General features: G+C 42.2%; 1 protein-coding gene across 1 annotated transcript in view; it reads left to right on the top strand.

Annotated features, from left to right (window-relative positions):
- cnih3 (cornichon family AMPA receptor auxiliary protein 3) overlaps window positions 1-23452 on the top strand; it is a 114543-nt gene that overhangs the window by 14324 nt on the left and 76767 nt on the right. The window contains exon 2 of the mRNA XM_061812528.1: window positions 19007-19075. Coding sequence (XP_061668512.1) covers window positions 19007-19075 — 69 coding nt within the window. The remainder of the gene's footprint in view (window positions 1-19006; window positions 19076-23452) is intronic.

The following is a 23452-nucleotide window of genomic DNA, read 5'->3' as shown; positions in this document are numbered from 1 at the left end:
AGAGTAGCGGCATTGTTCTGGGGTTCCAAATTCTGTCATAATTTGTGTAATGCTTCGTCCTCAACTACGGGAATGTCCGATTTGCCGAGTGTCATAAATTCTGTGATTTTGTGATTTAAAGCCTGGCATTTGAGATGGATGGATTTCTCATCAATATTTGATGTGTAAATAAGCTTTGCTCTGATTGATTGTCGCCTCCTGAATTTATTGGCAGCTTTCATCATGCTAGCCGGGTTTTTAGCAGATGTCAGAAAAGCTACCACAGGAACAACTGGCTTGAGGCGGCCAAGCACTTATTGCAATGTCAGTTTTTTGATCCCTTTGATTTCTGCTCTGCCAATCATTTTGAAGCAGAATTCACTGAGAGTTGGATTGTGCATAGAACATGAGCTGGGTATAGGCTGGTGTGAGAGAGGTCAGTTTTACCCTTTCTGGATGATGTGTTGTCGCAATATTAGTCAGCAAGACAAAGCCTGAATGACACCTGAAAGAGATACAGTAGTTCTTTGTAGCTGCAGAGGCTGCTTGGAGTCCAACATTGTCCAAATGTGCTGGTAATGAGATGTAGTTTCATGTAAAGCAGATGTTTTAGATTTTCATATGTTGGTGTGTCAGCCATTTTGCATAGTTGTGTTGAGTGGGTGGGTACCAAACAAGAATGTAGCATAACTAGGTCATGCTGACGCCTGGAACTGATTTGATCACTTGCTTGCTTTTTGCCATTCATTGGCCATTGCATACACTTTCACACTTAAACCAGGTCACGGAATAATTTTGACTGGTTTTTGGTATGCATAAAACAGTGGGAGAAAATTTATTTGAATGACACGAGACCTTGCACACTCTCATATTTCAAAATAGATTCCATGCCTCGTGGTACTCCAAAAGGTGGCTTCTGGCTCACATATTATCGACGATCAGATGAGAACGGAGGTTCTCAGAGTAGAGTGACCATAAGCGACTCTTCACATCACAGAGCACAGTAGTGCGTAGTCAACCTGTCCACTCATTGAGAACGTGAGGTGCTTGCACTGTGGCAAGCAGAAAAGATTTGTGTTTTGTTGGGCTTATCACATACCAACGATACATTAGACAACCTGTAGAAAAGGCTGCAAAGACAATAACTGTCATCATTTCATGTGTATATTTATTATTCAAGCAAGCCCAGTTCACATGGCTTGTGGATGGCCAGTGATGTCATGGTGGTTGCAGTAGCAATGGGGAGTCAGTTGTTATGCAATAATTGTTTGAAATGATAGCCCATATTTTTGCCTGAGCTGAGAAACTAATTAATCCTGATTTTATAGCGATGTTGCCAACCTCCCGCCCCATCTGTGAATTCATCCATCCATCTTTTTCTGACACCACGTATCCTCAGTATGGTTGCCTATCCCAAGTGACTCGGTGAGAGACATGGTACACCCCTGTTATGTTTGAATACAAATGAAGGATACATTTGTGTACAACAAGCCATGTGTAATTGTTGTTATTTTCATATGGCCCCTTTAATTAGCTGGGAATGTTTTTAGCTCTGTCCTTGTAGACTCCAAATGCGATATGCCCCGATTTTCACTTTTCTTGATTGCATCTGCAAATTTGTCTTTCTCAGAAAGAATAATCTTCAGTAGGTAGGACAAAGATCAGTGAGACACTGGAACATAGCAGATGAGATAACATATACCATTCGAGGAGTACTCACATCTTTGACTGTACCACATTATTAGATAAAACTGGTGGAAAACATTTTGATTTAAGATGCAGACTTGAAGATCATAACAGTCGTCTAAAAACATGTCAGGACTTTGTGTGAATAGAAGACACTTTTTGTATTCTACCACAGAATGTAAAATCAGAGTCTGCTGTGAAATAGTGAGGTGGATGAATGGGATTGATAGCCGACACACATTCATGTCTTACTTTTGTGACAAAACCATGGAAGGACATTGCCTAAGAGTGGAAAAAAAAGTACTCCTTTTATAAACATTTAGTGATTGTATTTCACCAAAGTCATCAAATGTAAAGTCCCCGGCACCAACTCCAAATGAGCACACACACGCATGCACACGCACACACACACATATGTTCTGTGATATACGTCTGTAAATAATTGAGGCATTCTGTGTCTGTGTGTTCTTTTTCCTCTGAATTAAAAAAAATGAAAAAAAATTTTTTCATGATTAATGGTGATGTTTTGGACTGTGTAAAACAAAGAACCCATGATGTATTGGTCCGGGCCACTTGGTAATAAATTTCTCTTCACGTGACCCTGAGCCAGAATGAGTTTGACACCCTTTCTATAGACGTTAGCTTCTGTTAGTTCCACCTATTGACTTGAGGCGAACCCAATGTGTGTCCTTTTATCCAGTCAAGTGTGTGCCAGTCCCAGTTTTTCCTTGCATGATCACAACGTTCTGTTGTGGTATGGTTGGATCGGTGCTAAGCGTTTCAGTCCAAAACCAAAAATACACTATTTGACCATTTTCAGTGGCCGAAAATTGTCGGACATTTGTATTGGCTGGGTCAGGCCAGCATCTATAGGTAAACGGTGACCCAACACAGCAGGCCATTGAGTCACCGTGAATGTCCAACGCTGGCACTCATATTCACATCAGTAATAGACCTGCCGGTTGTTCATATGTTGTGTGTATTACACATTTTCACCTCGAAGTATACTGACAAGATATGGTGCTCAAATTGTTTGAAAAACATTCTGCATAGTGCTTAGTAAGGACCAGAGTGTATCATAATGCATAAAGTTAAACAAATGTACACCAAGAATAATTAGAAATTAATTAACTCCCGTAACCCTTGTGTTCATGAGCAGCTTGGAAAGTGGATGGATTATTAGAAATGAGTAAACAGATGGTTTGTCTCATGCGTTAGCTGGACAACTAACATGAATTGACAAGTTACATTTTCCATGTTTCTCAGACGAAGTGAATATGATTTTCTTGTTTTTCATAATGTCATGCAGTTAGCATGATAACATCTTTAGTCATAGTCATAATAATAATCTTGCGGTTAAGATATTAAACGGATGTCTGTCGAAGATAATACGAGAAATTATTCTTTCTTTTTGAAACGTTTCATAATGAGAAAGGATTGGTTTCAACAGCAGAACATCCCTAATTGGTGACTTTCTTATCTAATTTTTGTTCCTCCTCAAGAAATTTCCTTTTGATTTTAAATTCTGCTCCATTCATCCATCAATGAATCCAAATATCCCACAGTAAGAAATATTTGTAATCTAAATGGCCTTTCTTCCTTTGCTAATCCTTCACTCCAAAATCTTATGCTTAAGGTTATGTTAGTTTTATGTGCTTAATCTCTCTTATCTATTCTCGTCTGTTGTTATCAGCCCGGGTCTTCTGTAGCTTGCTTCGGCTACTGCAGCCATTTCCGTATAACATATGTGAACAGCATTCAAGGTCAGAGAAACAGTATTTGATTTAAAAAAGGTCCCATGAAAATGATAGACCACCTTTAATTGTAACTTTTTCTCCTTTAAGTTTTTAAACTAATTAAAAAACTGCTGCTCCTAAAAGTTTTTAAAGTAGTTCCACTTAACCATTATATCGTTTTTTTTACCAATGTGCTTTTTACATGTCCTGATTAGTGTCGCACTCTGTCAAGTCCCTCTCATGGTTCTGTCTTTGGCACAGTCCTGATTTCTTATATGTGCTCACATTTGGTAACTTGGTCAAGGGACATGATATATTTTGAATCCAAATATGTCAACATCTAGGCCAAATTTTACGAGAATTGTTAAACCTCCATAAATGCCAATCACCCGATGAGATGGTCAACAACACCTAGTACTCTAATTTACCATTGTCTTCCTGTAAAATTCTAAGCAACCTGTTTGGTCATATCCTTATCCTTTCATATTTGTTTTCTTCTTGTTTTAAAACACCTGTAAGGCAAACTACACAGTGCAGTTGGTTGGTAATCAGTACAGAATGCGCCTCTCACCCAAAGCCAACTAAGATCGGTTCCAGCTAATGAGGACAAGGAATATTGGAAATGGTATGATGATAACCTGAACTAATGACATAAACAATAAACTGAAGTCTGTCAGATTTGGCAATGAAATGTTGACCCTTCTTCGGAGTGGAATTTTGATATAGAAATGTTGGGAGGTGGTCTGTCAAATGCCTCCATTAAGGTGACCAGACATTCACCTTTTGGAACATCCAAAAGGTGTCCTGTGAATATTTAAAAATCTTTTCTGACTTCAATAGAGGGCCTGTAGCTCAGTGGTTAGAGCAATGTTTTGGTAAATCAGGGGTTGTGGGTTCATATCCCACTGGGGCCTCCACTCCCTGAGAAGGTTTGTGTCAGGGAGGGCATCTGGTGTAAAAATTGTGCCAAACATATATGTGCGTTCATCTGAGATGACATGCAGACACGCAGTGGTGACCCCAAAAGGGACAAGCTGAAAGAAACTTACTTTACTCTGAGTTCAATAGTGCTTGTTTCAACACTGCTTTGACCATAATTACCTTTTAAACCTTTTCGCTGAAAAAACCTGCTACAATATTCTCAACTTGTGAAGCCCTTTCCGAACCTATTTCGCCCTTGCGATAAAAATGTTATACAATTAATATTTTAATGAACACCATTCTGTTCTAGTGTTTTTTGACGTTCCTCTTCCTCTGCATGTCATCCAGGCTGAGCACACTTTCCTTGTGCATGTTGAAACCTCAACTACTCAAGTGCCTCTACTTGAATAGAAAAACAGGGTTTGCATCATCACGGAACACCACAAACATTTGCAGCTGAGAGAGCATTGCAATTGTTAAGTGTGAATGATTACAGCACCGTGGATAAACTGACCAATACTGTACCCTGTTCTTGTCAAAATCACAAGTTGTTTAAAAAGTGGAGTACGTGTGTGTGTGTGTATGTGTGTGCATGTGCGTGTGTGTGTGTGCTTGTGTGTGTGTATGTGTGTGCATGTGCGTGTGTGTGTGTATATGGCAGCCTAGTGAATCATCTGGTAAAGCATTGGCCTCACAGTTCTGAGGTCCCGGGTTCAATCCCGTACACGTCTATGTGGAGTTTGCATGTTCTCCCCATGGCTGGGTGGTTTTCCTCCGGGCACTCTGGTTTCCTCCCACATTCCAAAAACATGTAACAGTAATTGGACACTCTAAATTGCGTGTAAGTGTGATTGTGAGTGCGGGTGTTTGTCTCCATGTGCCCTGCAATTGGCAGGCAACCAGTTCAGGGTGTAAACCGCCTCCTAGCCGTTGACAGCTGGGATAGGCTCCAGCACTCCCCGTGACCCTCGTGAGGATAAGTGGCAAAGAACATGGATGGATGGATACACTATACCTGGTCAATGCGAGTCTGGGTTAAAAAAAAAATACAGCAGTTCAAACAATATACAACACACCCTGTAATTCTAAACCATTAAATGTGCTTCAGAAAAAAAATGGAATTCAAATACCTATTTTGATACACTTTCATTTTCATGTGAAAATTATTATAATTTTTTTCAAGATAGTTCATGACTGAATACTAATTGACATTCTTTCATTCATAGAACAGCTAAAAATTTAGGTGCAACTAGAATTCAGAATTGGAAAAAGAGGAATGCACAGAGCCTACAACTGAGTGTAGGGACTTTGAATGTTGGGACTATGACAGGAAAAGCACAGGAGTTGGTTGACATGATGATTAGGAGAAAGGTTGATATTCTGTGCATCCAAGAGAGCAGGTGGAAAGGTAGTAAGGCTAGAAGTTTGGGAGCAGGGTTTAAATTATTCTACCACGGAGTAGATGGGAAGAGAAATGGAGTAGGGGTTATTTTAAAGGAAGAGCTGGCTAAGAATGTCTTGGAGGTGAAAAGAGTATCAGATCGAGTGATGAGACTAAAATTTGAAATTGAGGGTGTTATGTATAATGTGGTTAGCGGCTATGCACCACAGGTAGGATGTGACCTAGAGTTGAAAGAGAAATTCTGGAAGGAACTAGATGAAGTAGTTCTGAGCATCCCAGACAGCGAGAGAGTTGTGATTGGTGCAGATTGTAATGGACATATTGGTAAAGGAAACAGGGGCGATGAAGAAGTGATGGGTAAGTACGGCATCCATAAAAGGAACTTTGAAGGGCAGATGGTGGTGGACTTTGCAAAAAGGATGGAGATGGCTGTAGTGAACACTTATTTCCAGAAGAGGGAGGAACATATAGTGACCTACAAGAGCGGAGGTAGAACCACGCAGGTAGATTATATTTTGTGCAGACGATGTAATCTGAAGGAGGTTACTGACTGTAAAGTAGTGGTAGGGGAGAGTGTAGCTCGACAGCATAGGATGGTAGTATGTAGGATGATTCTGGTGGTGGGTAGGAAGATTAAGAAGACAAAGGTAGAGCAGAGAACCATGTGGTGGAAGCTGAGAAAGGAAGAATTTTTGTGGCGGCCTTCCGGAAAGAGGTGAGACAGGCTCTCGATGGACAACCGAAGCTCCCGGAAGACTGGACGACGACAGCCAAGGTGATCAGAGAGACAGGCAGGAGAGTACTTGGTGTGTCATCTGGTAGGAAAGGGGAGAAGGAGACTTGGTGGTGGAACCCCAAAATACAGGGAGTCATACAAGGAAAGAGATTAGCGAAGAAGAAGTGGGATACTGAGAGGACTGAGAGAGAGGCAAAAGGAGTACATCGAGATGCGACGTAGGGCAAAGGTAGAGGTGGCAAAGGCTAAACAAGAGGCATATGAAGACATGTACACCAGGTTGGACACGAAAGAAGGAGAAAAGGATCTCTACAGGTTGGCCAGACAGAGGGATAGAGATGGGAAGGATGTGCAGCAGGTAAGGGTGATTAAGGATAGAGATGGAAATGTGTTGACTGGTGCCGGTAGTGTACTAAATAGATGGAAAGAATACTTTGAGAAGTTGATGAATGAAGAAAATGAGAGAGAAGGAAGAGTTGAAGAGGCAAGAGTGAAGGACCAGGACGTGGAAATGATTACTAAGGGGGAAGTCAGAAAGGCACTACAAAGGATGAAAAATGGAAAGGCAGTTGGTCCTGATGACATACCGGTAGAGGTATGGAAGCAATTTGGAGAGATGGCTGTGGAGTTTTTGACCAACTTATTCAACAGAATACTAGCGGGCGAAAAGATGCCTGAAGAATGGAGGAAAAGTGTTCTAGTTCCCATTTTTAAGAACAAAGGGGATGTTCAGAGCTGTGGGAACTATAGAGGAATAAAGTTGATGAGCCACACAATGAAGTTATGGAAAGAGTAGTGGAGGCTAGACTCAGGACAGAAGTAAGTATCTGCGAGCAACAGTATGGTTTCATGCCTAAAAGAGTACCACAGATGCATTATTTGCCTTGAGGATGCTCGTGGAAAAGTACAGAGAAGGTCAGAAGGAGCTACATTGTGTCTTTGTGGATCTAGAGAAAGCCTATGACAGAGTACCAAGAGAGGAACTGTGGTATGCATGCGTAAGTCTGGTGTGGCAGAGAAGTATGTTAAAATAGTACAGGACATGTATGATGGTAGCAGAACAATGGTGAGGTGTGCCTTAGGTGTGACAGAGGAATTTAGGTGGAGGTGGGACTGCATCAGGGATCAGCTCTGAGCCCCTTCCTGTTTGCAGTGGTAATGGATAGGCTGACAGATGAGGTTAGACTGGAATCCCCTTGGACCATGATGTTCGCAGATGATATTGTCATATGCAGTGAAAGCAGGGAGCATGCAGAGGAACAATTGGAAAGATGGAGACATGCACTGGAAAGGAGAGGAATGAAGATTAGCCGAAGTAAAACAGAATATATGTGCGTGAATGAGAAAAGTAGAGGGGGAGAGTGAGGCTACAGGGAGAAGAGATAGCGAGGGTGGACGACTTCAAATACTTGGGGTCAACAATACAGAGCAATGGAGAGTGTGGTCAGGAAGTGAAGAAACGGGTCCAAGTTGGTTGGAACAGCTGGCGAAAGGTGTCTGGTGTGTTTGTGACAGAAGAGTGTCTGCTAGGATGAAGGGCAAAGTTTACAAAACAGTGGTGAGGCCGGCCATGATGTACGGATTAGAGACGGTGGCACTGAAGAACAACAGGAAGCTGAACTGGAGGTGGCAGAAATGAAGATGTTGAGGTTCTCGCTCGGAGTGACCAGGTGGATAGGATTAGAAATGAGCTCATTCGAGGGACGGCCAAAGCTGGATGTTTTGGAGACAAGATTCGAGAGAGCAGACTTCGATGGTTTGGACATGTTCAGAGGCGAGAGAGTGAGTATATTGGTAGAAGGATGCTGAGGATGGCGCTCCCAGGCAAAAGAGCGTGAGGAAGACCAAAGAGAAGGTTTATGGATGTGGTGAGGGAAGACATGAGGGCAGTTGGGGTTAGAGAGGAAGATGCAGGAGATAGGCTAAGATGGCAAAAGATGACACGCTGTGGCGACCCCTAACGGGACAAGCCGAAAGGAAAAGAAGAAGAAGAATTCAGAATTGGGCACTTGGACTTTGCAGTGAAACTATACTTCTTATGATGTAACGTATCCGTATGAGATTACTTGATATGTGACCGCACCAGATTACATATGAAGTAAAATGTCATGGGCAGTGATTGTTGCACTGAAGTGGCATGTTTCTAAATTACAGAACAAAAAACAGAGTACAGTAAATGTAGGTCTTTATGGATTTCTCGTGCTACATAACGTGGGAGTTTCCATCATGGTCACTGAACTGAAATGTGTGGACAAGGCGCCCTAGTGAGACATCAAGTGGAAAGAAATTCATAGGTGCTGCAATTGATTATAATCCCAATGAAGCAGTCAACAGAGTTTTTGGCATCAGGAAATGGGGGTTAATGGAGGTGCCTTTTGGTGTATAGCTGGCTTGGCTCAGCATTGATACACGTGTTCATTAACCCCCACTGGCTCCTCATCCATCATCCTGACTCCACAGTTTCTATTGTTTCATTGCACAATGCACACACTGGGGGAATTGTATGGGTCCTCATGCCTCTTTTTTTCACTTCTTTTCTTGCCCAACTAACGCTCTGGCTCTCCATATATCACAGGACTGCCGTCGTCATAAGATACTAATAGGAAACTTATTTTGTATTCCTCGTCTGCTTCTGGTTATATCATTTCCATCATAGTTCTGAGGACCAGGGTTCAAATCCCACCCTGCCTGTTCAGAGTATGCTTGTTGTCCTTGTCCCTGTGTTGGTTTTCGCTGGGCATTCCAGTTTCCTCCCACATCCCAATAACATGCATTGATTGTGAGTGTGAATGGTTGTATGTTTACATGTACCCTATGATTGACTGCCAGTCAGTTCAGGGTGTACCCGACCTCCTGCCCGAAGACAGCTGTGATAGGCTTCAGCACTCCCACTGCTTGTGAGGATAATCATCTCAGATAATGGCTGGATGGAGAATTAGAGGAATCATTTGGATTTGCATTGCTTTGAAAGATACTGGGAAAATGTCATTTGTGATAGATAACTAGATACAGTTTGTTTTACTTTCTTCATATTTGACAGGATAGGTTAACAAACTATTGTGATTTTCATGATCGCGTTGTCTGTTTGATTTTGTATTAACCACTTTGTGTTTTAAACAAGGGGACTGAAACCTCTTGAAGAGATTGATCTTGCTCCCTTAAAAAAAAAAAAAAAAAAACACAGCATTTGAGTCTGTACAGCTGACATATGTTAAATTTTACTCTTGTGAGGATGAATAAGAAGAACATTAATCAAACCACAACTTGGAGTAATTTACTTAAGGGGACATGTAATGATCATTGATTATGTTGAAAATAACCAGTGGTGGCTTTGTGCAAGGTCTGTGTTGGAAATACAAATATGCAGGTAAATGGAAAGAAACTATCTTGAAAAACCTTGTATTTTAGATAAGACAAATTCAGGAACAAAACCCCTTCCAGATCAACTTTTAAAAAAGATCAGGAAACAAACCAGCACTCTTTTGGGATTTGGTTTGGGAGGGTGACTTCAAGAGGAGCTTCACCAATCTCAAATAAACTGCTCCCAGACGTGGAAGCCAATCTTAATGCAGCCCTATGGGGGCACAAACCAGTGCAATCTGTAGGCCGGTCCCAAGCCCGGATAAATGCAGAGGGTTGCATCAGGAAGGGCATCCGGCGTAAAAACTGTGCCAAACAAATATGAGCGTTCATCTAAAGAATCGCATACCGGATCGGTCGTGGCCCGGGTTAACAACGCCCGCCCCCGGCACTGCTAACCTGCAGGGCGTCGGTGGAAATTCAGCTACTGTGGGTCGAAGACAAAGAAGAGGAGGAAACCGGACCCAGCGTCAGAAGAAAAAGAGGAATGCACAGAGCCTACAACTGAGTGTAGGGACTTTGAATGTTGGGACTATGACAGGAAAAGCACAGGAGTTGGTTGACATGATGATTAGGAGAAAGGTTGATATTCTGTGCATCCAAGAGAGCAGGTGGAAAGGTAGTAAGGCTAGAAGTTTGGGAGCAGGGTTTAAATTATTCTACCACGGAGTAGATGGGAAGAGAAATGGAGTAGGGGTTATTTTAAAGGAAGAGCTGGCTAAGAATGTCTTGGAGGTGAAAAGAGTATCAGATCGAGTGATGAGACTAAAATTTGAAATTGAGGGTGTTATGTATAATGTGGTTAGCGGCTATGCACCACAGGTAGGATGTGACCTAGAGTTGAAAGAGAAATTCTGGAAGGAACTAGATGAAGTAGTTCTGAGCATCCCAGACAGCGAGAGAGTTGTGATTGGTGCAGATTGTAATGGACATATTGGTAAAGGAAACAGGGGCGATGAAGAAGTGATGGGTAAGTACGGCATCCAGGAAAGGAACTTTGAAGGGCAGATGGTGGTGGACTTTGCAAAAAGGATGGAGATGGCTGTAGTGAACACTTATTTCCAGAAGAGGGAGGAACACATAGTGACCTACAAGAGCGGAGGTAGAACCACGCAGGTAGATTATATTTTGTGCAGACGATGTAATCTGAAGGAGGTTACTGACTGTAAAGTAGTGGTAGGGAGAGTGTAGCTCGACAGCATAGGATGGTAGTGTGTAGGATGACTCTGGTGGTGGGTAGGAAGATTAAGAAGACAAAGGTAGAGCAGAGAACCATGTGGTGGAAGCTGAGAAAGGAAGAATGTTGTGCGGCCTTCCGGAAAGAGGTGAGACAGGCTCTCGATGGACAACCGAAGCTCCCGGAAGACTGGACGACGACAGCCAAGGTGATCAGAGAGACAGGCAGGAGAGTACTTGGTGTGTCATCTGGTAGGAAAGGGGAGAAGGAGACTTGGTGGTGGAACCCCAAAATACAGGGAGTAATACAAGGAAAGAGATTAGCGAAGAAGAAGTGGGATACTGAGAGGACTGAGGAGAGGCGAAAGGAGTACATCGAGATGCGACGTAGGGCAAAGGTAGAGGTGGCAAAGGCTAAACAAGAGGCATATGAAGACATGTACACCAGGTTGGACACGAAAGAAGGAGAAAAGGATCTCTACAGGTTGGCCAGACAGAGGGATAGAGATGGGAAGGATGTGCAGCAGGTCAGGGTGATTAAGGATAGAGATGGAAATGTGTTGACTGGTGCCGGTAGTGTGCTAAATAGATGGAAAGAATACTTTGAGAAGTTGATGAATGAAGAAAATGAGAGAGAAGGAAGAGTTGAAGAGGCAAGAGTGAAGGACCAGGACGTGGAAATGATTACTAAGGGGGAAGTCAGAAAGGCACTACAAAGGATGAAAAATGGAAAGGCAGTTGGTCCTGATGACATACCGGTAGAGGTATGGAAGCAATTTGGAGAGATGGCTGTGGAGTTTTTGACCAACTTATTCAACAGAATACTAGCGGGCGAAAAGATGCCTGAAGAATGGAGGAAAAGTGTTCTAGTTCCCATTTTTAAGAACAAAGGGGATGTTCAGGACATGTATGATGGCAGCAGAACAATGGTGAGGTGTGCCTTAGGTGTGACAGAGGAATTTAAGGTGGAGGTGGGACTGCATCAGGGATCAGCTCTGAGCCCCTTCCTATTTGCAGTGGTAATGGATAGGCTGACAGATGAGGTTAGACTGGAATCCCCTTGGACCATGATGTTCGCAGATGATATTGTCATATGCAGTGAAAGCAGGGAGCATGCAGAGGAACAATTGGAAAGATGGAGACATGCACTGGAAAGGAGAGGAATGAAGATTAGCCGAAGTAAAACAGAATATATGTGCGTGAATGAGAAAAGTGGAGGGGGAAGAGTGAGGCTACAGGGAGAAGAGATAGCGAGGGTGGATGACTTCAAATACTTGGGGTCAACAATCCAGAGCAATGGTGAGTGTGGTAAGGAAGTGAAGAAACGGGTCCAAGCAGGTTGGAACAGCTGGCGAAAGGTGTCTGGTGTGTTATGTGACAGAAGAGTGTCTGCTAGGATGAAGGGCAAAGTTTACAAAACAGTGGTGAGGCCGGCCATGATGTACGGATTAGAGACAGTGGCACTGAAGAAACAACAGGAATCTGAACTGGAGGTGGCAGAAATGAAGATGTTGAGGTTCTCGCTCGGAGTGACCAGGTTGGATAGGATTAGAAATGAGCTCATTCGAGGGACGGCCAAAGCTGGATGTTTTGGAGACAAGATTCGAGAGAGCAGACTTTGATGGTTTGGACATGTTCAGAGGCGAGAGAGTGAGTATATTGGTAGAAGGATGCTGAGGATGAAGCTCCCAGGCAAAAGAGCGAGAGGAAGACCAAAGAGAAGGTTTATGGATGTGGTGAGGGAAGACATGAGGGCAGTTGGGGTTAGAGAGGAAGATGCAGGAGATAGGCTAAGATGGCAAAAGATGACACGCTGTGGCGACCCCTAACGGGACAAGCCGAAAGGAAAAGAAGAAGACGTGGAAGCCAATCTTAGTTGAGCATAAACAGACACATACCCACAGGCGTGTGCACAGAATTCTAGGGGGCAGGTGATCAAGCCGCAGAAAAGGGCACCCATGGAAAATATAAAATATTCGTAGACAGTGTGCAGTGTGTGTGTCGGGGGGTGGGATGTAGCCGATATATTTGGTCAGAATTAAGGTTGTTTACTCATTTCAAAATGTTAAAACTTATTTGAGGAAATGTTAGTTTAATTAGTTCTATCAGTGATTTTACACCTTCAGCTGTTCACTGTGACAAAATTCTCCAAGAAAGTATCAATATTAAAAACAAAATATTTTTCAGATAGACGATTCAACCATCTATATAAATGTCATACAATATATTCTTGAGTGTATCTCAATTGATTTTCATCGATACTGTGGTTGTAGTACCAAATCACTGAAATTATGCATGTCTATATCCCCTTACAATTTCTCCCTCATGCTTCACAGAAAGTCTGACAGCAGCATACAGAAAACTCATAGGAGATGTCTGTGAGGAAACGATTAGTTTCATTTGATTTCCTCAGAGTGAAATGAAGGGTTAACTGTGCCAACAGTATTTATCAACATCAGGGAAACTGGCTTCTCCAGCTGTCTCTCTCTGCCAAGGTGTTCTGCAGAGATACAGGCCCTGTAGGGAGCATGCAAGCGATTAAAGTAGAAGCCAACTCCCAGCTTATGGACTGCCATTGACCTCTGGGAAGTCTGCAGCACCGATTTCAATTTTCCTTAAGACCTACTAAGTAGCATGCCACATATAAACAATCAACCATTTACACCCACCTCCTACCTACCATGCATATTTTAGGACTGTGGGAGGAAAACAGAGTACCCAGCGATAACCCACGCAGGCAGGGAGAACATGCAAACTCACACAGGTGACTTGAACCCGGGCTCTCAGAACTATGAGGCAGACGTGCTAACCAGTCAGTCACTGTGCTGGCCTGTGCTGCCTCTACAAATTATTTATTATGAAAAAGTTTAAAAAAACAGCATCTACTCACCTACAGTGGGCGCCATGTTTAGATCATATTTGTGAGCATGATTACCATCCTGCAGTTTATTTACTGACAAATATTAAGCATTCTGATAGTGTGACACATTTGAAGTTTGTACCAATCCATTTTTACCAAAACACGTACCAAATATAAAGCAACAAGTGACATTAACTGTGACATCACTGCTTCCTGGCCAAATGCTGTGGAAAATTGACTACGTCAGCTAGCCATTTGGCTTTAGCCACTGCGCCAGGTGACTATTGAAAACAGCTGTTTTGAATCAGCACATTTGCACTTAGCGATCTAGATAAGTGGATCTGACCGATGTTTGCCACTGGCCTGATGGACCTCAATAAATTGACGTTTGAGTCATTGAAAAAAATATGAATCCTTTCCATATTTGCATTTGAGTACATTTGATGTAAACTGCATTAAAAGCGTAAAGGATATTAAATGTTCATGTTTGTGCAGATTAGCCCCCATTATGCTAAAATCTTCATGATGTACACATGATAGCACTGTATATGCAATCTCATCAGGTAGGAGAATAACCTTGGCGTATCTAACATTATCAGCGTGAGGCAATGAACCAGGATCACTCTTTGGATCCACTGGGGAATAACATCTAGAAAGCTGCCCGTCAGTTATGGAGTCAAGGGAAATAATCAGGATCAGAGCAAACCTGACCTGCGTCAAAGAAGATAACACATTCACAAACAAAATATGACACACATGCTGCTTATTTCTGCATCTATTGTGCACAACTATTTTTGTCTTTATTTAATGTGCACATATCGATGCAGTGATAATCTAACAGTTCCCCTGTGGCACACACCATACCCAAGAGATGAAGTGCAACTCAAATGAATGACAGACCCCTTGCTAATATGTTCACTCTTTACCACTGAGGCCCATTAAAACAAAAATAAAATTAAAAAAAACTCAAATAGTGTCTTCCACATAAGTAGTCAACATGAACTAGACTAGATAGAAATGCGTGTCTGTATGTATATGTGTTTATATACAGATGTACAGAGCTGACAAATACTACAGAACTTCTTTATTTTGTTATGGAAATCGCTGAACTTCGCTCGTTACGGTCTCAAGACTGATCGTTGTGGATATTGGAAAAAAATATCCACTGTCTGACATTAACAAAGGAAAGCAAATTTATTTGTATCGTGCGTTTCATATAATGGGGGGGGGTACAATTAAAACAGCTTTAAGTGCATGAAATATCACTGAAAGAAGTGGAAGTACTCTAAAATACATTAGAAAAGAAGAGTTTTCAATCTGGATTTGAAAACGTTAATATTTGCGGTTGATGTCACCTCTGTTGGCAATTCATTTTTTTTGCATCACAATAGCTCAATTCTGCTTCACCATGTTTGCTTTGGAGGCTCCACTCCATTATTAGACCTGAGTCAGTTGATCTCAGAGCCCCACGGGGTTTGTATTCCATTAGCATTTCTTTCATGTGTTCATGACCCAAACCATTTATAGACCTGTAGCAGAACTGTACAATGTATTCAAAAACTGACTGGAACCCAGTGTAAAGGCTTTAGAATTGGGAGTTACAGGCTCTGACCTCTTTGTTCCAGTCAGAACCCAAGCTGCTGCTTACTGAATGAGCTGCAGCTGTTTAACGGTCTTTTGGGGGAGTCCATTCAGAAGACCATTACAATAGTCAAGGCTACTTGACACATAAGCATGGATGAGCTTCTTCTGGTCTGCTTGACACATGCAAGCTTTCACTCTGGATTTTGTCTTCAGATGGGAACAGATGTTTTTTGTGATTGATTTGATGACTATTTAGAGTTTGGTAAGATTCAGAACACCACGGTTTTGGAATTCATTTTTGCTTTTTAAATATATTGAGTCCAGGTGTTCACAAACAGTGAAGGAAGATTTTGAGATGGGTCGATAGCTTGCTAATAGTAAATCATCCAGTGCTGTTTTTTAGAAGCTTAACAGCAGCTACTGTAAGGGCTTCAGGAAACTCGCTGGACTGAAGTGAGCAATTGATTATTTGTTTCAAATGAGCTAGCTGATTCGGTGGGGGGTGAGCTTGTCAACCACAGCAAACAGTGTGCTAGTTTCTTCAAGGTTCTTCCTGATGATTACAGAAATATGTTGATTGCCGTGACTAACTCTTGGTTAGAATTACAAATGCACTGCTTGTAGAGGTCATAGTCAATATGGATTTTAGTTTTTCTCCATTTGCGTTCTGGTTTCCTACACTTTGATTTAGAGCTCTTGACCATCATTGTGCTCCTCCATGGTGTTTTTGGTCGCCTCAAGATGCCCTTGATTTTAACAGCAATGACAGCATTCATGGCATTTGAGATTTTCCAGGAGAAATTGTCCAAAAGTTCATCAAATGTCTTAGCATTCACAATTTGTGGCACAGCTACAGTCTCCATAAATTTAGTGGCAGTAGTCTCATTTATGAACCTTTTCTTAGGAGACATTGAAGTTTTATGAACTTTTGGAAGAATCTGTTGTTAAAAAAAGACAGAAAAATGGTCAGAAATGGCCATATCCTCAATGTCAATTGATAGAATCTCAACATCCTGAGAAATGACAAGCTCTAAAATGTGGCATTGAGTATTAGTTGGCTCACCATCGCATGGACAATGAACAGCTGTTTGGTGCAGATTATTTTATTACACTTCCTCTGTCTGTCAAGCCACAGAGGCGAAAGTTCTCTTTGTCTCCTGTATTGTAAAACACTGATCATCGCCTCCATAGTAGGCAAATCATTTACACTTCTTCCCATGCTTTTAACAAAGGCGTCAAGAAGGGAGGACAAAGAGTGGCCAGGTAAAGAGAATGTCAAAGCCTTGCTAACTGTTTAGCTATTGTTACAAGCAGCCACAAAAATTCAAAATATAGTAAGTGAAACAATACACTTGTCACATTTGTCAGGCTGGCATTTTTCACAGAGAAAAAATAACTTTGAACAACTAGATAGGCAAATTAATCTGTATTTAGAGATATAAATGTAAAATAATACACATTCACACGGCACACTGTCTGAACCAGAAATTAATTTCTACATAACTGCACATCACATCAGAACATAGAGCGGTTGAAAGTATATTATTCATTCATTTTTGGACGGCTTATCCTGCGTGCTTGAGCCTATCCCAGCTGAATCTTGTCCACTGTGCCGACAAGTATATTGTTATTATAAATAAATATTCGTGATGTAAAATAATCTTTATTAGCCCCTATAATGGGGAAATTTACATTGTTTAAGGAGCTTTTCTGGATATGAGAAATATAAATGTGTAAAATGAATATTATGCAAAAGAAGGCATAATTCCATCCATTCATTTTCTGAGCCGCTTATCCTCATAAAGGTTGCAGGAATGCTGGAGCCTATCCCAGCTGTCAACAGCAGGAGGCGGGGTACACCCTGAACTGGTTGCCAGCCAATCGCAGGGTACATAGAGACAAACAACCACACTCACAATCACGCCTAGGGGCAATTTAGAGTGCCCAATTTATGTTGCATATTTTTGTGATGTGGGAAGAAACCAAAATGCTCAGAGGAAACCCACACAGGCACAGGGAGGACATCCAAACTCCACACAGGGAATGCTGGGATTGTATCCGGTCCTCAGAACTGTGAGGCCAACGTTTTCCAGCGGCGCTACCGTGCCGCCCAGCATAATTGCATTACTTCTTAAATATACAGTACTTCTTGGAAACCTACAGAAGTACATTGTACAAAATAGAAACAAAAACTATTGTCCTTAACTATCCAGTCCAGTCTGTCAGTAATGCTGTTTGATTGTAAAATAGAGTGCTGAGTTTTAATGTTGATGTCGTGCACTTTGATTTGAAGACTGTTTTTTTTTTACCATTATTAAGAACAAAATTTGCAGAGGTGAATTAATCTACAGACACACCTATTTTCAAATGCAGAAAATTGAAATTACATATATTGGTACTTTGATTTAGGTTGCAGCGGCTTTTGCCATGAGAAGGTTGATGTAATAAAAAAATTGACATAAGAAATATTGAAGCCATCATTTATGAATGATTATGATTATTACTGTCACATGTAAATGTTCTATTTGACAAATTCTTCTGAAATTGAATTTTTATCAGTTGCCACTTCTGTATAGATATACACACACCCACACACGCACACACTCACACACAAACAAAGCTCTCACATTTCTGAGGACTCAGGTTTAAATCTGGCCTCGTCTGAGTGGGATTTGCATGTTCTCCCTGTGTCTTTGTGGGTTTTCTCCAGGCACTCTGATTTCCTACCACATCCCTCCTAAAAAAATATTCATGGTTGGTGAATTGAAGAGTCTAAATTGCCCGTAGGTGTGAATTTCAGTGCAAATGGTTGTTTGTCTATATGTGCCTTGCGATTAGTTGGCAACCACTTCAGGGTGAACCCTGCCTCCTGCCCAAAGGCAGCTGGGGTAGGCTCCAGCACTCCCGCGACCCTTGTGAGGATCAGGGGCTCAGAAAATGGATGGATGCATAAATAGGGAAATTATGTAAAAAAGCCAAAATTGACCAACTGAAAGTCTGTGGATATGCAGAACAGCATGCAATAATTTGGGTTTCAAATTGTAACTTTTTTTTCTTTTAATAAATGGCCCTTGGGTGAAGCACCGAGCCTCCTAACTGCTCTGGGCTACAACACCGTGTATAGCTTGCTTGTTATGATACTCACTACTGTGTAAATGGAAGTTCTACTTGGCAACAGTTAAGCGATTCAATTTAGACTTGTGATTGACAGATGATCAGAATCAGCTTTTTAGTCTCCTTATATGTGAACACATGTAAGAGCTACAGGAATAAACAAACACAATCAGCAAACCTTCACAGCATGTTTTCCATTTCTGTATTTAGACCTTGTGTGAATTACTATGCTTTTACTATATTTAGTACATGTGTTGCTGATGAGCCTCTGCCTCCCATCCCTAAAATCATCCGGGATGGGAGGTATATCCCAACATTGGGAATTGTTGTAATCACCAAATTGTTGGATTTTTTTAAAATTTATATCAGCTCTTTTAGATCAGCCATTCCTCTAAAAAAAAAATCAATAGTCCAAAGATCATAAAGTCATTGTACGAATTGTTCATTTTCAGATAACAGCTTTTGATGAGCTCCAGGCTGATTTCAAGGTGCCAATCGATCAAGGAAATCCACTCCATGCGGTATGTTTGGTCTTTCTTTTTAATGATCTGTAATGATTATGTTATGATTACTAATAAATCTAAAAAAAAACATTTTTTTATCTCAAAAACGTGACTGCAGCTATATACAGTGTGTGTATGTATGTATATGTAATGAGTATGAATGGTTGTTTGGGTGGCACAGTGGAACAACTGTAAAGCGTTGGCCTCAAAGTTCTGAGGACTTCTTGCCACTCCTCCCGCCTGTGTGGAGATTGTAAGGTTGCTCCCGTCCTTGCGTGGGTTTGCCACAGGCACTCCGGTTTCATCCCACTGACACGGACCTTCGGTGCAGGGCTGGACCTAAATGCAGGACTCCAGGACGCGAGCATGATGTTAGGCGTGGTTTATTCAAGGCACAGGGTCATACACGGTGTAAGCAGGCCAGGAATCCAGAGGCACAAAACGCTAAGCAAAGGCAGGATATGAAAACGTGAAGCGAGGTCTGATGACTAGGAGACAAGCTAGGAAACATGAACTACGATTTGACTATGACTATGAAACATAATGCTGTGACGAGGATAGCTCAACACTGCACTATTCACCGTGGTGAAGATTCCTACTGTCAGTGAATACAACCCACTAACTCAGGGCAACAAACTGGTAAAAGCCAGTGACAAAAACGCCAACTTAAATGCCTGTCTAATCACAGTCTCAATGTAAATATGCTGTGAGTGGTGACACGTGTCAACGCCCAGAGCAGTGCCATGGCCACACCCCTCTTGGCAGTGGCCAAGTCTTGCTCATGACACCCACATCCCAAAAACATGCAACATTAATTGGACACTCTAAATTGGCCCTAGGTGTGATTGTTAGTGAGACTGTTGTCTGTCTCGATGTACCCTATGATTGGCTGGCAACCAGTTCAGGGTGTACCCTGCCTCCTGTCTGATGGCAGCTGGGATAGGCTCCAGCACTCCTGTGACCCTTGTGATTAGGCGGCTCAGAAAATGTATGTCTGTATGTCTGTATGTATGTATGGATGGATCTCTGTGTCCTGCAATTGGATGGCGACCAGTTCAAGGCATACCCCACCTCCTGCCCGGAGATAGCTGGGATATGTTCCAGCGCTCCTGTGATCCTTGTGAGGATAAGCAGCTCATAAAATGGATGGATGAGTGGATTTATAAAATAAGTGAATGTGTCAGAAAAACAATTTTGACTTCAAGGTGAAAAGTCTCCCCTAACAAGTATTTGTCGTGAGTTTTAATGTGATTGTCTTCATTTTGGACATACGTAGTCCTCAGGACACTGCAAGATAATCACTTAACAATAACACTTCTAGCTGAATTTTGACACTTCATTTCACATTTGCAACTCTCTTGAGAGTATAAATGTCATCTGAGTCTCCTTGCTGCACTTTTACTTTGTCTCTCACAGATTAGACCTAAAATGTCACAAAATTGAATCACTTCCATTGAGCTGTATTGTTCATCTGCTATTTTTGTCCATGTTGACTTATTTTAATCATTTCAAAACCTCAGTGGTGAAATACAAGCAATGACTGAATACACTAATAATAATGTAAATCTTTAATATTACAAATAGAATACATTCGTTTGTACCAAACAACATCATACCAATGTTTGATATTGCGGTAGAATAAAAATCTGTATTTAATGGTAAATCACTAATTTACAATCATAGCTTTCATGCCACTTGTCATGCTCCCCGTTATTTCCCCTTGCTGTTGGGTGTCTTAATGCCACTCCTAATTCAAGAAGCTGACCATCCATTTTCTTCTTGATTGTACATGTGCAGCATATATCCATCACATAGAACCACATTCCAGATGTTTTCAGTGGAGATTCAGTCTGGAGATTGGGAGCAGCCGTGACAAGGTCTTTACAGGGGTCCTCCATCCACACCTTCGCCGACCAGCATTTGTTGCATGGTGTATTAGCGTACTGGAAACATATATAAAACATGTCCAAGCAGAATGAAAAAAAAATTCTTGCAGGACAACATTGTGGTTTAATCCATGCTTCTTCTTCTTTTCCTTTTGGTTTGTCTCTATTAGAGGTCGCCACAGCGTGTCATCTTTTTTCCATCTAAGCCTATCTTGTGCATCTTCCTCTCTAACACCCACAGTCTTCAGGTCCTCACTCACAACGTCCATCAACCTTTTCTTTGGTCTTCCTCTAGCTCTTTTGCTTGGCAGCTCCATCCTCAACACCCTTTTACCAATATACTCACTCTCTTGCCTCTGGACATGTCCAAACCTTCCTTCCATCCAAAATCCATGCATTTATCAAAATTTAAAAAGATAAATATCCCTGATTCAACCCATGTTAAAGCATCCCCAGTTCATTATAGAGCTCCAAACAAATTCCATAGTAGGTGTGGTACAGGTGACTTGTGGAAGGAAATGTAATTCAGCTAACACTGGAATCAAATGGCTATTTTGTAGCTATAGTATACTCATTTGAGGAATATTGGGATTCTGAGTAACATTTGGAGTACTCTCTTGATTTTTTTTCTCCTCCAGAACTGTATAGATGAGCAACCATTCACACTCACATTCATACCTAAGGGCAATTCATACATGGTTCACAAGTGGAGGAACCAGGAAAACCAGCTTCAATGATATTAAATGAAGGAACTTCAGGCGCTGGACATCGGTGTAAACAGGGTGTTCAAAGTGACGTTGAGCAGCGTGGGAGCGATGCATAACAAATGGCAAACACAGCTTTACTAAGACTGGGAGGTAGTGCCAGGTGAGGTACACCACAATATGTGAATGGATTGGGGATGCTTGGGCTACCAGGTCCGCATACACTTTTGTTTGAGATTTCGTAAAAACTGGTATAATTTCTGAGGAGTCGTGAGGCAATGAGAGGGACTCTGACAATGACAAAAGGGAATCTGGCGTGTTTGATGGAAATCTTGCCCAGTTATTCATTTTGGATGCAGAAGATGAAGACTTTGATGGATTTCTGGATGAGGAATATACTTATTGCCCCTCGGCTCGGCACATGTACATAGGGGTTCACCAAAGTGGACAAGAGGGTAGCCTCCTCTGACTGCATGTGGCGGGATGGGTCATGAATGTTGTCTGTGCCTATGCACCCAACAGTTCAGAGTACCCACTCTTTTTAGTGTCCTTAGAGGAAGTGCTGAAGAGCACTCATCTAGGGGACTCCATCATTCTGCTGAGCAAATTCAATGCTCATCTGGGCAATGACATTGAGACCTGGAAGGGCATTACTATAAAGAACAGCCCACCCACCAATTAGAACCCACGAGGTGTTCTGTTACTGGACCTCTCTGGTCATCACAGATTTTCCATAGCAAACAGCATGTACAACTTAATGTTTTCACATGTGCATTTGGAACCAGGACTGCTTTTGTCATCAAACTTGCAAATTCTGGTGAAGACAGGGGTGGTGTTGTCAATTGATCACCTGATGACATGGTGGTGAGTTGGCTCCGATGTTGGGGGGAGATGCTGGTCTGACCTTTTGTCTGACATTTGTCATTTGATCTGGCACAGTACTGAGGCGACATACCGGAGCTGTGGCAATAATGTGGTCAGTGCCTGTCATGGCGGCAATCCCTGAAGCTGTTGGTGGACATCAACAGGAAGGGATGCCGTGAAGCTGTAGAAGGTGTCCTATTGGCTATTTTTGGGCTGTGAGACTAGACCCAGCTGATGGTTACCGGCTTGGCAAACAGAATGCTGTCTCAGGAGGGGGAAACAGTGCACCATTAACACTGTGTATAGGGAGGATGGTGCGCTGTTGAACTCGCCTCTGGACATTCTGAGTTAGTGGGTAGAATACTTCGAAGACCTCCTCAACTCGATCAACACGACCTCCAATGATAAAGCAGAGTCTGGGTTCTCTCTATTTATTGGGCTCTCGTATTTGTGGGGTGGAGGTAACTGAGATGGTTAAAAACCTCTTTAATGAAAAAGCCCCTCAGGTTGCCCGGGGTTCCACATAGCTCTGAATGTTGTGGGGCTCTCCTGGTTGAGACGCCTCTGCAACATCGCATTGACATCACACTCTTCGGCCTCCCTGTTAAGATCTATTTAGAGGTGCTGGAGAGGAGGGCCCTCCGTGAAGTTCGATATCAGATTAGGAGGAGCGACGTGGTTTTGGTCATTGCTGTGGAGCAGTGGACCTGCTCTACAGCCTCGGCAGGGTCCGTGAGAGTGCATGGGAGTTCGAGCAACCAGTCTATGTGTTTTGTGAACATGTAGAACGAGTTCAACCATGTACCTTGGGGAGTCCTGTGGGGGGTGCTTCGGGAGTATGGGGTACCGAACCACCTGATACGGGCTGTTCAGTCCCACTATGACAAGTGTCAGAGTTTGGTCTGCATTGCCGGCAGGAAGTTGGACTTGTTTCCAGTGAG

The sequence above is a fragment of the Syngnathoides biaculeatus genome, chromosome 23, assembly GCF_019802595.1.
Source record: "Syngnathoides biaculeatus isolate LvHL_M chromosome 23, ASM1980259v1, whole genome shotgun sequence".
Lineage (NCBI taxonomy): Eukaryota > Metazoa > Chordata > Actinopteri > Syngnathiformes > Syngnathidae > Syngnathoides > Syngnathoides biaculeatus.
The sequence above is the reverse complement of the archived record's forward strand: the minus strand, read 5'-3'. Positions and strand labels throughout refer to the sequence as shown.